We start from the raw sequence: 13,566 nt of genomic DNA on the forward strand, positions 1-13,566 counted from the left end.
CTGAGTTTACACTTGCACTGAATCCTGCTGTTTTTACACCATTTCTTCAAGGATCAGGATGTTAATCCTAGAAGAACTTTCCCACTCAATCCTTCATCCTCCAAAACACAAGGAAAACAGGGAATGGCACAAACCCCAGGCAGGGCACCTGCAAAAACACTTTCCATAATGTTTCCACACCAACAACAATCCATCTTGGAGGGTTTTTGATGTTTCAAACAGCTGAGTCCACCTTACAATGGTTTCATTTTAGTTCCCCGAGCGGAGGCAGCGCTGAAAGCCTCGCTCCAGTCAAGATATGCAATATCTATTGTCCATAAGAGCTGCTACTTGTCAGGGGAGGAAATGAGCCTGGCTGGGCAGGATTTGTTCCTGGCAAATCATTCTTGGCCTCCACTTATCATTTCATTATTTCCCATGCATAAAAGAAAACTTTGTTTCATTATTTGTTTCCAGAAATTTCCAGGAATTCAAGCTGGGCTGTTTTCTCCTCTGACATTCCCCAAGCTGGGTTATTTATCCAGGTGACTGCAGCACCTGTCCCTGCTCTTCCCCTTTCCAGGTGTGGGAAGGGATTCCTTGTGGGTTCCTCTAGGATCCAGCCAGTCCTCCACGTCCCCTCAGCTGCATTCTGCCAGGTCTGGCTGGCTGGAAAAATCCCAACTTGCTGAAATGTTCTGCTCTGTTCTCTCTGTTCTTCGTGGTTACTCAATGGACCATTGTTCATTCTCCTTGAGGAGTGAGGAGAAAAAGCCATCAATCATTTTGGCATTGCCTGTGTCACCTCTTCCCACCCTGCCATCCTGGAGGAAGAGCACATCTGTTTTTCACAGTTTTCTTGCTCTAACTCCTAAAGAACAGCCACAACTATCTGGAATTTTCTCTTCCCTTTGCTAATTACATTGATTTGATTAATTTTCACTCTTACAGGCTTCTGTTTTCATTGCTGTCCCCAGTTTGCTGGAGTGTCTGCTCACACTGGAGGGTTAATGAGCCACTGATTGGGATTTAATTGAGTTGTGGCCTGAAGATGGGACACAGGAACCAAAGGTGTGCCTGTGGTGGCTCTGCAGCTCCTGCCACTCTCCCTGTGCCTGCTGGTGCATCCAGAGCTGTTCCCCCATCACGGAACAATGGAATGGTTTGGGCTGGAGGGATCCCCAAGCTCATCCAGCCCAGGTCATGGACAGGGAACCTTCCACACCCAGCCTGGCCTTGGGCACTGCCAGGGATGCAGGGGCAGCCCCAGCTGCTCTGGGCACCCTGTGCCAGGGCCTGCCCACCCTGCCAGGGAACAATTCCTGCCCAAAATCCCATCTAATCTCACTTTGTATCTCTCTAACCTTATATTGTATTCCACACAAGCTACACTTTGCCACAGTTACTTTTGGACTCCCTCGCTGGCTCGCCCCTCTCCCAGTTTAAAGTTTTTCTCAGTTGAGCCATTTCTCCCCCATTTTCCCCCAGGCTCTCCTGCCACTCAGCATTTGGGATAACCCAGCTGAGCCCTGCTGGTGGCTGCACCTCCCAAACCACCCCTAAATCCCCTGGTGCCAGAGCTGCTCTGGAAGGACTGAGCCCTATTGCAGCCCCAAATCCTTCCACAGTCATTGCCAGCATCCCCCAGCTGTGTTTCTCAGAATCCCCAAATCCCTGGGGCTGGCACAGCCCTGCCAGCCCATGCAGTGCCAGCTGTGCCCACCTTGTGCCCAGCCCAGAGCACTCAGTGCCACCTCCAGGGCACACCTGCAGGGATGGGCACTGCAAAGCTCCCTGGGCAGCCCCTGCCAAGGCCTGAGCTCCCTTTCCATGGGCAAATTGCTGCTGCTGTCCCAGCTGAGCCTGCCCTGGCCCAGCCTGAGGCCGCTCCCTCTGCTCCTGTCCCTGTTCCCTGGGAGCACAGCCCAGCCCCACTGGCTGTGCCCTCCTGGCAGGAATTTTGGAGACTCCTGGTCCCGCCTGGCAGCGCCATTAACACTCAGGAGAAGGGTGAGAGGGGCAGGGGTGTCACAACAACTTTCCCAGCCATCCTGGGTTTAGGTTTTTTGGGCAGGACACTTCTGGGATATCAGGATAAACAGCAGGAAGGTGCCCCTTCCTCCCCTTTCCATGGGAAAAGAACCATCAGCCATAAAGAGGTTTTGTTTCCTCCTGGGTGTGATGGGTTTGGGATGGGCTGGAATTACCTGCAGTTGAAGGTTCTTTAGATTCTGGTTCCTGAGTTTGAGACAGTGAAGGGTTCAAGTGAATATTTCAAGAATTGCTGCGTTCCTCATTCAGAGCACTTCACATGTGTAGCACCAATTGAATTTATTCCATCTGGGATCATTCAGCACTTCTGCAAAATGAGACCACAAAATGTCAATTCAGACACTCAGAAACTGGGAGGGTGAAATTCATGGCCACCTGCAAGAAGTGTGGTTTAACTGACTCGTGCAGCCCCACCCAAGCAAGGAAGGAGGGATTCAATCCCCTCCTAAGGCACATCCCAGCTGGTTTAAACCCAAGAGCTCATCCTTTTCCACATAATCCCCTGAAAATTCCCTGCTCATCTTCTGTCTGCTGAAACAAATGTGGAAAAACTTCTGGAGACAGCAGCCTCCTCCACTATGTCATCCTGACACAGCTCCAGAGTGGCTCCACCCTGAAAAATAAATGTGGCACAGAGCCCATGGAAAAGAAAAGTGGGCAATTATCTACTTTGCATATGCAGATGCAAAGGAGAGGAAGGAGAAATAACGCTCCTCATTATGTGGTATTGATTTTGCAACCTAGTCCTCATTTAAAGCAGATTGGATGTGTGCAATTATGCAGCTTTTTAAAAGTAAACAGCAAAAAGAATCCGAACTCCTTCCATGGTGTGCAAGCATCACATTGTGGCAGATGGACACAGAGCTGCTGGAGCAGTTCCAGAGGAGGCACCAGGACAAGCAGAGGGGTGGAGGGAAGGCTGGGAGAGCTGGGATTGTTCACCTGGAGAGGAGAAGCTTTGGGCTGACCAAAGGGAGGTGACAGGAGAGATTCCAGATCCATGGAATGGCTGGGTTGGAGGGAGCTCAGAGCCCACCCAGTGCCACCCCTGCCATGGCAGGGACACCTCCCACTGTCCCAGGCTGCTCCAATGTCCCCAATGTCCAGCCTGGCCTTGGGCACTGCCAGGGATCCAGGGATGGAATTCCATGCCAGCCCTGCCCACCCTGCCTGGGAACAATTCCTCATTGCCAAGATCCCACCCAGCCCTGCCCTCTGGCACTGGCAGCCATTCCCTGTGTGCTGTCCCTGCATCCCCTGGCAATTGTCTCTCTCCAGCTTTCCTGGGGCTCCTCCAGGCCCTGCAAGGCCGCCCTGAGCTCAGCCCAAAGCTTCTCCTGTGCAGGTGAGCAATGCCAGCTGTGCCAGCCTTTCCTGCCAGCAGAGCTGCTCCATCCCTCTGCCCATCCTGGAGCCTCCTCTGGACACACAAATCCATGATTCTTCTGTTCTCTTTTAGCTCATTCATCTCCCCATCTTTCCCTGTCCTCATCTTCCTCAAATCTAGCCTTTCTTCATCCCAGCCTTTTCCCACCTATTCTCCTCCCTTTCCTTTTTCCCTCTCTTTTACATCCTCTTATCAGACCCTAGTCCTTAATCCCAAAGCCTGAAATGTGTGGTGTTTGTGGACAAACCTCCTGGAGAAGTGAGGAAACAGCAGGAGAACAGGCCTGCACCTGCCCTACACCCCTGCCCACAGCCAGGCAAACCAAACAAACCCAGCAGGGCAATTCCTCTTTGCACAGGCAATTCCTGGTTCCCACAGCACCTCCAAACCTCTCCTGACCTGGGGCTGGAGGGAAACAACATCCCAGTCCTAAACTGTGATAAATTCTGATTTTATTTTGAACCAACATCCCAGTCCTAAACCCGTGATAAATTCTGATTTTATTTTGAACCAACATCCCAGTCCTAAACCTGTGATAAATTCTGATTTTATTGTGATATTGAGTGACGTGCCACAGGTGGAAATTTAAGTTTTTATTCAGAGAATTGGCTTTCTGTGGTGCACAGAGGACGTGGTGCAAAGGGAGGTTTAGTGCAGCCTAGTTAGGAGACTGCTGAAACCAAAAATAGCTGTGGTTAGAGAAGTTCTGAATGGTGATTTTGAGCTCCTAGAAGTGCCAATTTTTGTTTTTCATTTTCACCCTTAGCTGCCATGCTGGGCCAGCTCCTTTGTCAGGAGCATCTGAGGTATTGCAGGACATTTTTTCATGGAATCCCAGAGTTACTGAGGTTGGAAAAGCCCTCCCAGATGATGGAATCCAAGCTTTCCAGAGCACCCTTCCCATGGGGAAAGTGCTCCTGGTGTCCAAGCTGAGCCTCCCCTGGCACAGCCTGAGGACATCTCCCCTTGTCCTGTCCCTGTTCCCTGGGAGCAGAGCCCCACGTTGCTACAAGCCTCAAACATTCCCAGCATCTTTCCCAAAGAAAACCTTGGCATATGTGTATGGAAGGCAGGAGGATATATTTTTATCTGTGCTTTATTCCAAAGGGTGATGTATTGAGGGTGGAATGATTCATCCATGCCCTCTGTGCTGCTCTTTGGGATAGGGATGGATGGGATAGACACCAGCATGCAGAGAGGGTGCTTTGCCCAAATTGCAGCATGAAAAAGTCAGGACATTTTGCATAGCACTTATTATTGAAATAAAGTAAATAAAATCTCTGTTAGGGGAGTTTTTATTTCTTACTGAGTATTCAGGGCATGGTCACCACTCACTGTTCAGACCATCCTCTCTAACCCTGTGCTTTTAAATATTCAACATTACATTTCCTACAGTCTTTGGATGCTTTTGGAGGAAAAACCAAACTTGTGAGATTCAAGGGAGTTTGGAAATGCTGGACACCTTAGATGGGTGGTGAAAGATCTGGGGATCATCCTGAGCTTCCATAAAGGGAGGGACAGGGCAGGGCTGGCACAGCTGGAATGTGCCCAGGGAAGGAGCTGGAAAACTCCTGAGGGAGCTGAGGGGGCTCAGCCTGGAGCAAAGGAGGCTCAGGGGGGACCTCAGTGCTCTGCACAGCTCCTGACAGGAGGGGCAGGGAAAGGAGGAGAGGAAATGGCCTCAGATGGCACCAGGGCAGGCTCAGGTTGGAGATTGGCACAGAAAATTTCCCTGGCAGAGTGGTCAGGCCTTGGGCTGAGCTGCCCAGGGAGGTTTGGAGTCACTGAATTGTCCCAGAGCAGTCTGGATGTGGCCTTGGGGACAGGGATTGGGGTGGTGCTGGTGGCACTGGTTGGTCCTGAAGGGCTCTTCCCACATTCCCGATGACTCTGGGCTTCTGGGATGCCTCATGAGATGCCCACACGTGTGACAGACAGGTGTAGTCACTACCTGTGTTGCTGATGTGCATGAGAGACCCTCAGGCACCCAGATCTCATCCCAGAGATATCAAACATCCACCTGGGAATGGATTTATGAGGCCTCAGGATCAAAAGTTTCTGCTGGGAGCAAATCCCATCACAGACCAAAATGGATTCAGGCTCAGGCTGATGTCTGGGGAGTCTTGGGACAGCTTTAAATACAGCTGGGGGAGATTCCCAAAAAGGTGGGGGAAGGTGGCCACAGGTAGATGTGTGTTTAGGGAGATTCCATGTGGAATGGAGTCAGAAGTGAGACTGAACAGAGACTGTAAATTTATATCCTACTGGGAATCTGATACTGGCATTTGAAAGCAGCACTGGGAGGGCAACAGGGACAGGGATTGAAAGTTTCCTTTTCTTCTGCCAGAGGAATGTTTGAGGAGGTAGAGCATTGGAAGAACTGGGAATTAGAGCTCTCCCCACTCCTTCCTGCCTCTGGCCAAAATGTGACAGCTCCAAATGTGACAAAGAGAACATCACGGGTCACCTGTGGCTGCACAAGGAGCACCTGGAGGCTGGGAATGGCTGATGTGGGAATGGCAGGGATACCTGGGCATTCCCGCCTCACCTGGATTTCCTCCTGAGCTTGCCAGGCACATGTCCAGAATAAAGAAGGTCAGGCCAGACAACGCTGTATTAGAAAACAAACAGGGAAGCAAAGCAAAGGGAAGCAAACCCAGGGAGAGTTTGCATTGTGAACACCAACAGGCAGTAAATTCTCCCTGTCAGCTGCCTGGCAATTACTGCCTGAGCACGGAGCGGTGGGAGCTTGGGAATACCTGTAAACACTTGAGCACAGGCAATTTGTCTTGTAGCAGTACCCAAAACAGCTCCCAGGACTCGCACAGCCCTCGTGCCTGGAGGGCACAGGATGCCTTGGGAAGCACGGGGAGCTCACACCTGCCTGAGATGGGGAAGGCCCACAGCAGCACCCGGGGCTGGCTGAGCTGCAAGTCCTGCTGAAAAGCGCTGGGAGGAGTTTTCCACTTCCATGCCTGCCCTCAGGATCCGTGGCAGTGACCGTGGCAGCCTCCCTGTGCAGGCAGAGCAGAAGAAGATGTCCCTGGCTATGGAAAGGGCACAGTTGGGGCACCCAGGGGAGGTGTTGAGGCCTCTCTGGCTGGGCTGGGGCTGGGATTCCAGTGATATTTCATTAAAGTCGTTTAATCTCGAGATCTGTCACTTTCTCTGCTTCTTCTTGGGTACGGTGGGGCTGCTTGATCTGCAATGGGGCTGCAGGATCGAGCAGTGAGGGCTTGAACAGCTTGGGCAGAAACTCGATTGTTTCTGACTGTTAATGGCTCTGCAAAGCCAGCATTTTGGGCATGAGGGTATGAGGGAAAATCTCTGCTGTGGGCAAGACAAAGAGCATTCAAACAAACCCCCAGGCCCCTCCAACACCTTCTCTAGTGGGAGCAAGTGTTGAGCTTCCAGCCCAGCCCAGCTGGACGCTGGTGTCAGATGCAGCTGCAGGGATCTGTGTCACTGACCTTGGTGGCTGCACGTGAGCAGCGGCCAGGGGCACGTGCCAGCATGGGAAATGCGTGGCCAGAGCCTCCCTCACGGGGAGGACCCGGCCACCAAGGCCATCACACACGCAGCTTCACCTCCATCCTGCTGCTGCTCGGGCCTCCACACCCCGCACAGCCATGAGGGCTGCTCACACATGGCTGGGACGGAGCATGGGGAGGGAGCTGGGGGTGCCCTGAGGATGAGAAAGGGCCTTGGGGTGCTTTCAGAATGGGGAATGTCCTGACTGAACATTGGGGAGTTCCGACGATGGAGAAGTTCTGAGGATGCCCTGAGGATGGGGAAGGACCTGGGGTGTGTTGGGGAAGATGAAACAGGAAAGCCTTATAAATCCTACACGGGTGCATTGGGGAGCTCTGAGGATGGAAAAGTTTTGGGGGTGTCCTGAGGATAGGGAAGGTGCTGGGCCTGCATGGGGGTGCTCTGAGGATGGAGAAGTTCTGGGGGTGCCCTGAAGGACTCTGCAGATGGACAAGGTCCTGTCAGTGCACTGAGGAGTTCTGACAATGGCCATGTCCTGGGGGTGCAGAGGTGCCCTGAGGATGAGGAAGGTTCTGGAAAGTACCAGGTTGACTGTGGCTCAAAGCAACCTGGCCCAGTGGAAGGTGTCTGTGGCCATGGCAGTGGGTGGAGCGGGACGATTCTGCATGTCCCATCCCACTTGAGCCTTTTGGAGCGCTGGTGACATGGGCAGGGTGTCCCACATGCATGGGGGTGTCCCACACGAGCAGGGTGTCCCAGTGTCCCATAGGAGCAAGGTGTCCTGGTGTCACACCCAGAGTGTCCTGGTGTCCCCCCGGGCTCTCCCACATGCCCGGGGTGTCCCACACGAGTAGGGTGTCCCGGTAACACACTGGGTGTCCCACAGGAGCAGAGTGTCCCGGTGTCCCACACAGAGTGCCCACTGTGCGGGTGTCCGGGTGTCCCCGGGTGTCCCAACACGAGCAGGGTGTCCGGGTGTCCCGGTGTCACACCCAGAGTGTCTCACATGTGCAGGGTGTCCGGGTGTCCCACCGGGCTGTCCCACACGAGCAGGGTGTCCGGGTGTCCCGGTGTCCCACCCAGAGTGTCTCACATGTGCAGGGTGTCCGGTGCCCACATGGCTAGGATGCCGGGTGTCACCGGTGCCCACACGAGCAGGGTGTCCCGGTGCCCACATGTGCAGGGTGTCCGGGTGTCCCGGTGTCCCACATGTGCAGGGTGTCCCGGTGTCCCGTGTCACGGGCTGTCCCCCGTGCCGGTGTCCCGGTGCCCACATGTGCAGGATGTCCGGGTGTCCCGGTGTCACACCGGGCTGTCCCACATGTGCAGGGTGTCCGGGTGTCCCGGTGTCACACCGGGCTGTCCCACACGCGCGGCCCGGCCCGAGCCGCCCCCGCCACGCGCGGTCCCCACGCGGCGCGGCCGCGAGCCCCGGCCCCCCCCCCCGCGGCGCTCCGTGCGCGGCCCCGGCCGGGAGTGAGCGCGGCCCGGCGGGGGGAGCGGAGGGGGCGGCGCAGTGGAAATTTCCACTCCCTGCAGCAGCGGCGGCGGCGGCGGCTCGGGCGGCTCGGCGGGGCTGGGGGCGGCGCCGGCCGCGGGGGCAGCGCGGGGAGGGCCCGGCCGTGCCCGCGCGGGGGTCCCGGCCCTCAGGCCGCGGTGCGGGGCAGCCCCGGCCCGGCGGGGGCGGCGCTTGGCGCGGGCAGGGCCGGCCCGGTCGAGCGTGCGCAGCTCCTGCGCCCTTTAAGCCGCGCCGCCCCTGCCCGTACGGGTGTCTGAGCCGCGGGAGCCGCGCGGGAAGGAGCCGCCACAGCGCCGGGACGCGCCTTCCTCCACCACCTCCTCCTCCTGTGCCCCCTGCTCCTCCTCTCCGGCCTCGCCGCAGCCCCCTCCTCCCCACCCCGTAACCCGCTCCTCCCGCCACTGCCAGCAGCTCTAAGATGCCCCGCTATGAACTGGCTTTGATCCTGAAAGCCATGCAGAGGGTGAGTGAGGGAGAGGAGACGGGAGGAAGGGAGGGAGGGAGGCAGGTGGGACTGGCAGACCCCCTCCATCCTTGCCCCGTGGTGTCGCCGCGGTGTCCCCTCGGTGCCCGCTGTCCCCGCCGCACCGCGTGGCCCGGCCGGCCCTGTCGCCCGCAGTGTCGCAGCGTGTCCCGGGCTCCGCGGCGCTTCCCCCGCGCTCCGGCCCCTCGCCCATCGCTCCTTCCGTGCCCGCTGCCCCCGAGCCGCAGTCCCCTCTCCCCCTCCCCTCCGGCACGCAGGTAAGCAGATCCCACGCTCTGCGAGCGATGCGGTTTTCCCTGCCCATCCCCTCCCTCCGTGCCTGGAGCAGGTGAAGCCGGCCCTTCCCCTGGCCCTGCCGGCGCATCCCCCTCTCCCTCTGCAGCACCAGCGCTTTCCATCCCCCTCCCGCACCTGTGCCGGGCACCTCCTCGGCTGCCCTGCGCTCCGGCAAGCCTCGGGGCGAGGGAAAAGGGGAGACAGCGGAGGATTGGCTGCGGCCAGCTCCCAGCGCGGGGTGCCACCTTCCCCCCCGTGTGCCAGGGCATGCCAGGGATGGGGTTTTGCCCGCAGCGGTTGAGCGGGGCCGATAGGCCGGGCTCTATCGCCCCCGGGAAGGGGCGCTGGGGGTGGCAGCAGCCGTTGCCGCTGTTTTTTGGCAGCGCGGTGATAACAGAGCTCGGTTAAATGATGCTCTTCCCATTCGGCAGGAGCTGAGTCAATACGTGGGGGAAGGGAGGGGGGTGGCAATGGGGGATGTGTGTGCGTAAAAATAATAATAATAAAATAAGGCCATCTCCGTGTGGATGGGAGGTTTATTTGGTAAATAACAGCTGATACCGGCCTTTCTCTAGCACCTTCTATAGCCTTTGTTTATCTGCTACTTTCCAGCTTAATATGCGGTGCTGGTGGTGGAATGTAGCGGCACTTGAGCTGGGCTGGAGCCCTCCGGTCCAGCCCGGCGTGGATACTCTGGGATTTACCCTTCATTCCCACCAGCACCTTTTCCCAGCGAGCAGCAGCAGCTCAGCAGCGTGGCCGTGGCTTTTTGGGAATTACGGGAGCGCGTCTGGTGTGCCGCATGCACTAGTACATTTCCATTCATTTTACATGGACCATCCACATGTCGGGGCTGGCTTCTTTTTTTTTTTTTTTTTTTTTTCCTCTAATATATTTTTCCCCGTGGTTTAGCTGCAGAAGCTGTAGTAGAGACATCTCACCTGGGTCCTCTAGTGGAGAAACGCAGCAGCAGGGAGAAAGCCGGGTGACATTGCTGCACCAGCTCACCCGGGCTAAAACACGCTGCTTTTCCACTTGCTTGTCAACATAGAATTTTTGTCCGATTTTTTTTTTTTTTTTTTTGTTCCTTTCCACACCTCTCCCCTTGGGTGGATGAGGCAGAGATGGTTTTTGTAGCCGTGCTGTTGATGTGGGAGATGGGTACTCGGCATGCAGGGCAGGACAGCAAGCGTAGCAAATCTGCCATAATACTGAGGCAGGAATAAACTGACTTCTCTGAAAGGATGCCATGGAGTGCTCTCTGCTGGAAAGGCTCTCTGGTTTCTAGGATCTGACCACGGAGATGCAGGGATAAGCTTTTAGCTGTAAGATGCTTCTAATGAACATCAGTGCACTCAGGATTTAACATCTGCAACCTTTGCCTCTTTGAAGTTGGACTCTCCAGCATGTTCTTTCCACACGGATGTACCTTGAAGGGGTTTTTTTAGCTCTGTGATTATGTCCAAACGTTTCAGTTTGTGCTGGTGTTTTTAACCCACCCTTGCTGTAAGTCTAAAATTAAGAGTCTGTCTGTAGGTGCTGCTATTTTCGTGCTGTTTTCAGCACACCACATCTGGGTGCTTTTTCGTTTCCCAACATTTTGCTGCTCCTGCCTCTCTTGTGCCATGAGAACACTTGGCAATATTTTCTCGAGTGGTTTTGTGCTCCATGGTGCTGCTGGATCTTGGCTGGGGGGTTGCTCTAATGACCCCTGTAAGCTGTGCATAACCCTGGCTGTAATACTGAATTAAATGATGCAAAATATGGGCATAATAAACCAGTCTGAAATAGGGGAATGATTCCAGAACTCCTTCCTGGAGAAGAATAAACGACATTGCTTTTCCACATTGGTGACGGCGCCTGGGCAGCTGTTCCCTGTCAGTGCCTCTGTGGTGTCTGTGTGTCCTGGTGCTGTCTGAGCAAGTGCTGACTCTTCTTTTGGTGTCTGTGATGTCCTTCCTCCCCTGTGGCAGCTCCCCTGTCACTTGGCTTTGCTGTGCTCCAGGGCTTGTCCTGAACTTCTCGGAGCTCTCTTGGTGCCGACCTCAGCCTGGAGACTTTGCTGCCTCTCTTCAGAGGCAAACTTGGTGCTTCTGTGGGGTTTTCCCCACCCACAACTTTCTTTTAATAGTTCCCTTGGCATTCTCAGGGATCCAGGCAGAATTGAGTCCCTCCGGTTCATTTTTGTTGCTTTAAGCCCTGTTGCTGCCCAGCCCTGCTCGTGTCCAAGTCAGGGATCCTTTCCTGCTCTTTCCCTGGATGTGGTTTCTGTTGGGAGGGCCCAGCACACCCCATCCATCCTGCCTGGTGCTCTCCTCAGGCTTGGCAGGCTCCAGAGCCTCCTCAGCTCTCCTTTTGTGCCTTAAAAATGCAACGCCCAAGAGCTTTGGGAATGGGAAAACTTTCACTTTGCACTGGTGCCACTTATCAGCCTTTGTCTCTGCTTGTCTGCATGTACTTCCCACAAAAAGTCAGGATTTTATTCTGGAGTAAAAGCTGAGCAGCCCTTCTCTGTCCTGATTTGTGAGAAGTAATGGACTTGGACTAAAACCACTGTATTTTTATACACTAAAACACAGAATATTTTTTATACTCTGTATATAGAGAGAGTTTTTCATCAGCAGAGCCTCCAGTTAGTGACTCTTAGGAAAACAATAATAAAAGTAGCCCCAAAATTAATAACCCCCCAGTAGTCTGTGGTGTGTTTGGAGGGTGAGAGGTTTGTGTAGCTGAGTGTGAGTTTATGGAGGAGGTGCTTTGGGCAGAGCAAGGTGTGAGCATGGAGGTGAAATGATTCATTTTGCCCATTGTGTTGCTTTCCACACTGCAGCATGCAAAGAGCAAATGCTGGGGGGAGCTTGGGGGCACATTTGTTATTGGCAGTGTCCAGGTGTTTGCACACCAAACCTTGCCTGCCCACAGCTGCCCATGGCCTGAATTCCCTGCTCATAACAAAAGCTGAGCTTCCAAGAATTCCTGATTTTGTCCCATCTTTGTCTGTGCGTGGGGGGACTGTGGTGGAGCAGCACCTTCAGCAGGGACGGGCAGTGAATCCCCAGGAGGGAATCTGCAGGAATTCTCACTGCCTGGGAGAGCAGGGAGCTCTGGAACTCCCTGGAAGGAAGGAAGGAAGGAAGGAAGGAAGGAAGGAAGGAAGGAAGGAAGAGCTGGCAATGGTTCCCTGCTCTGAGGCTGTTTGTCACAGTGACTGTGGGGTGGCAATGCCACATCTCTGAGGGGATTGGGACACAAATGGGAATCCCACAGTCCCTGAGCTTGGAGAAGAGCTCCAGGATGGAGTCCAGCCTCTGACTGATCCCCACCTTGTCACCCAGAGCAGAGCACAGGGACACCCGTCCCCACCAGCAACTGATGGGCACTTGGTGAATAACTCAGAGTATTTCACTACAAAGGAGGAAATTCATCAATATTTTATTAGCAGCGTGCTCATCTTCACCTGTGACAAAGTTCAAACACACAGTGCCAGAATCTAAAACCTATCCACCTTTTTTTTCAGCAAAAATACCTGGATTAGGAGAGCCATCCACCCACTTCTGGAATCCCAAAGTGGTTTGGGTTGGAAGGGGTCTCAAAAATCACCTTGTTCCACATGGCAGGGACACCTCCCACTAGCCCAGCTTGCTGCAAGCCCTGTCCAAACTGGCCTTGGACACTTCCAGATTATAATAATAATAATAATCCTGCAGTGAATGTGTGCTCTCATTTCCCCAGCCATGTTCTCACAACACAACTTGTCTTCAGCAGCTGTTTGTTGCTTTTGGAGTGGCTTGCTGTGTTTCCAAAATTCCCTACCTGCCGTGTGGGGATTGTTGGCTATTTTGGGAAAGCCAAAGTAAATGGGCAGTAGTGTTGCTTGACATCTTGACTATTTCACTTAATTGCTGTGTAGGCAGCTGCAGCAACTGGGCTTTTGATGTCTCAGTTGCCAGGAAGGAGGGGGAGAGAACGAAGCAGGAAGATATTGGGTTTATTTTATTTTATTTCCTTTCCTTTCCGGTGAACCACCTGCTCTTCCAATGGAATTGTGCATCTTCCCCACCCCTCTTCCCAGCTGAGCGGGTTAAAATTACACAAAAGTTTTTTCCTCTGTTCCCACTGGCATTTTCAGTGGGCTGGAACAGGCTCTGAGCCTGGCAGGGAGGGCTCCTGGAGCTGGGGGTGGTGCTGGGATGGAGACCAAAGGCAGGATCAGAAAACAGCAAGATCCAGCCCTGGCCCTGCTGGAGGAGTCACCTTTTTGTTTTCTGCCCTGAGCATTCCATAAGGAGAGCTGGATTTGGGGAGTGTGGTGCAGACTGCATTTGGGAACGATACCCTCTTGCCTGATATTTGACATTTCCAGTCTTGGAAGAGCTG

The 13,566-nt window shown here is 54.3% G+C and overlaps 2 protein-coding genes and 1 long non-coding RNA gene across 3 annotated transcripts in view; 2 read left to right on the forward strand and 1 right to left on the reverse strand.

Moving 5' to 3' along the window:
* On the reverse strand, positions 1-9,460 carry LOC135443673 (uncharacterized). Its single transcript, XR_010439092.1, has 3 exons — positions 9,325-9,460; positions 2,187-2,338; positions 1-731 (listed from the first exon to the last, which is right to left on the reverse strand). It is a non-coding gene; the product is annotated as an uncharacterized LOC135443673 (long non-coding RNA).
* MRPS6 (mitochondrial ribosomal protein S6) overlaps positions 8,753-13,566 on the forward strand; it is a 48,273-nt gene continuing 43,459 nt past the window's right edge. Inside the window, exon 1 of the mRNA XM_064704139.1 lies at positions 8,753-8,892. Coding sequence (XP_064560209.1) covers positions 8,848-8,892 — 45 coding nt within the window. The 5' untranslated portion in view covers positions 8,753-8,847. The remainder of the gene's footprint in view (positions 8,893-13,566) is intronic.
* The window catches only part of SLC5A3 (solute carrier family 5 member 3), a 22,154-nt gene continuing 17,367 nt past the window's right edge, over positions 8,780-13,566 (forward strand). The window contains exon 1 of the mRNA XM_064704125.1: positions 8,780-8,892. The gene's annotated coding sequence lies outside the window, so the exon portion shown is untranslated. The remainder of the gene's footprint in view (positions 8,893-13,566) is intronic.

The sequence above is a fragment of the Zonotrichia leucophrys genome, chromosome 1 (assembly GCF_028769735.1).
Source record: "Zonotrichia leucophrys gambelii isolate GWCS_2022_RI chromosome 1, RI_Zleu_2.0, whole genome shotgun sequence".
NCBI classification, from domain to species: domain Eukaryota; kingdom Metazoa; phylum Chordata; class Aves; order Passeriformes; family Passerellidae; genus Zonotrichia; species Zonotrichia leucophrys.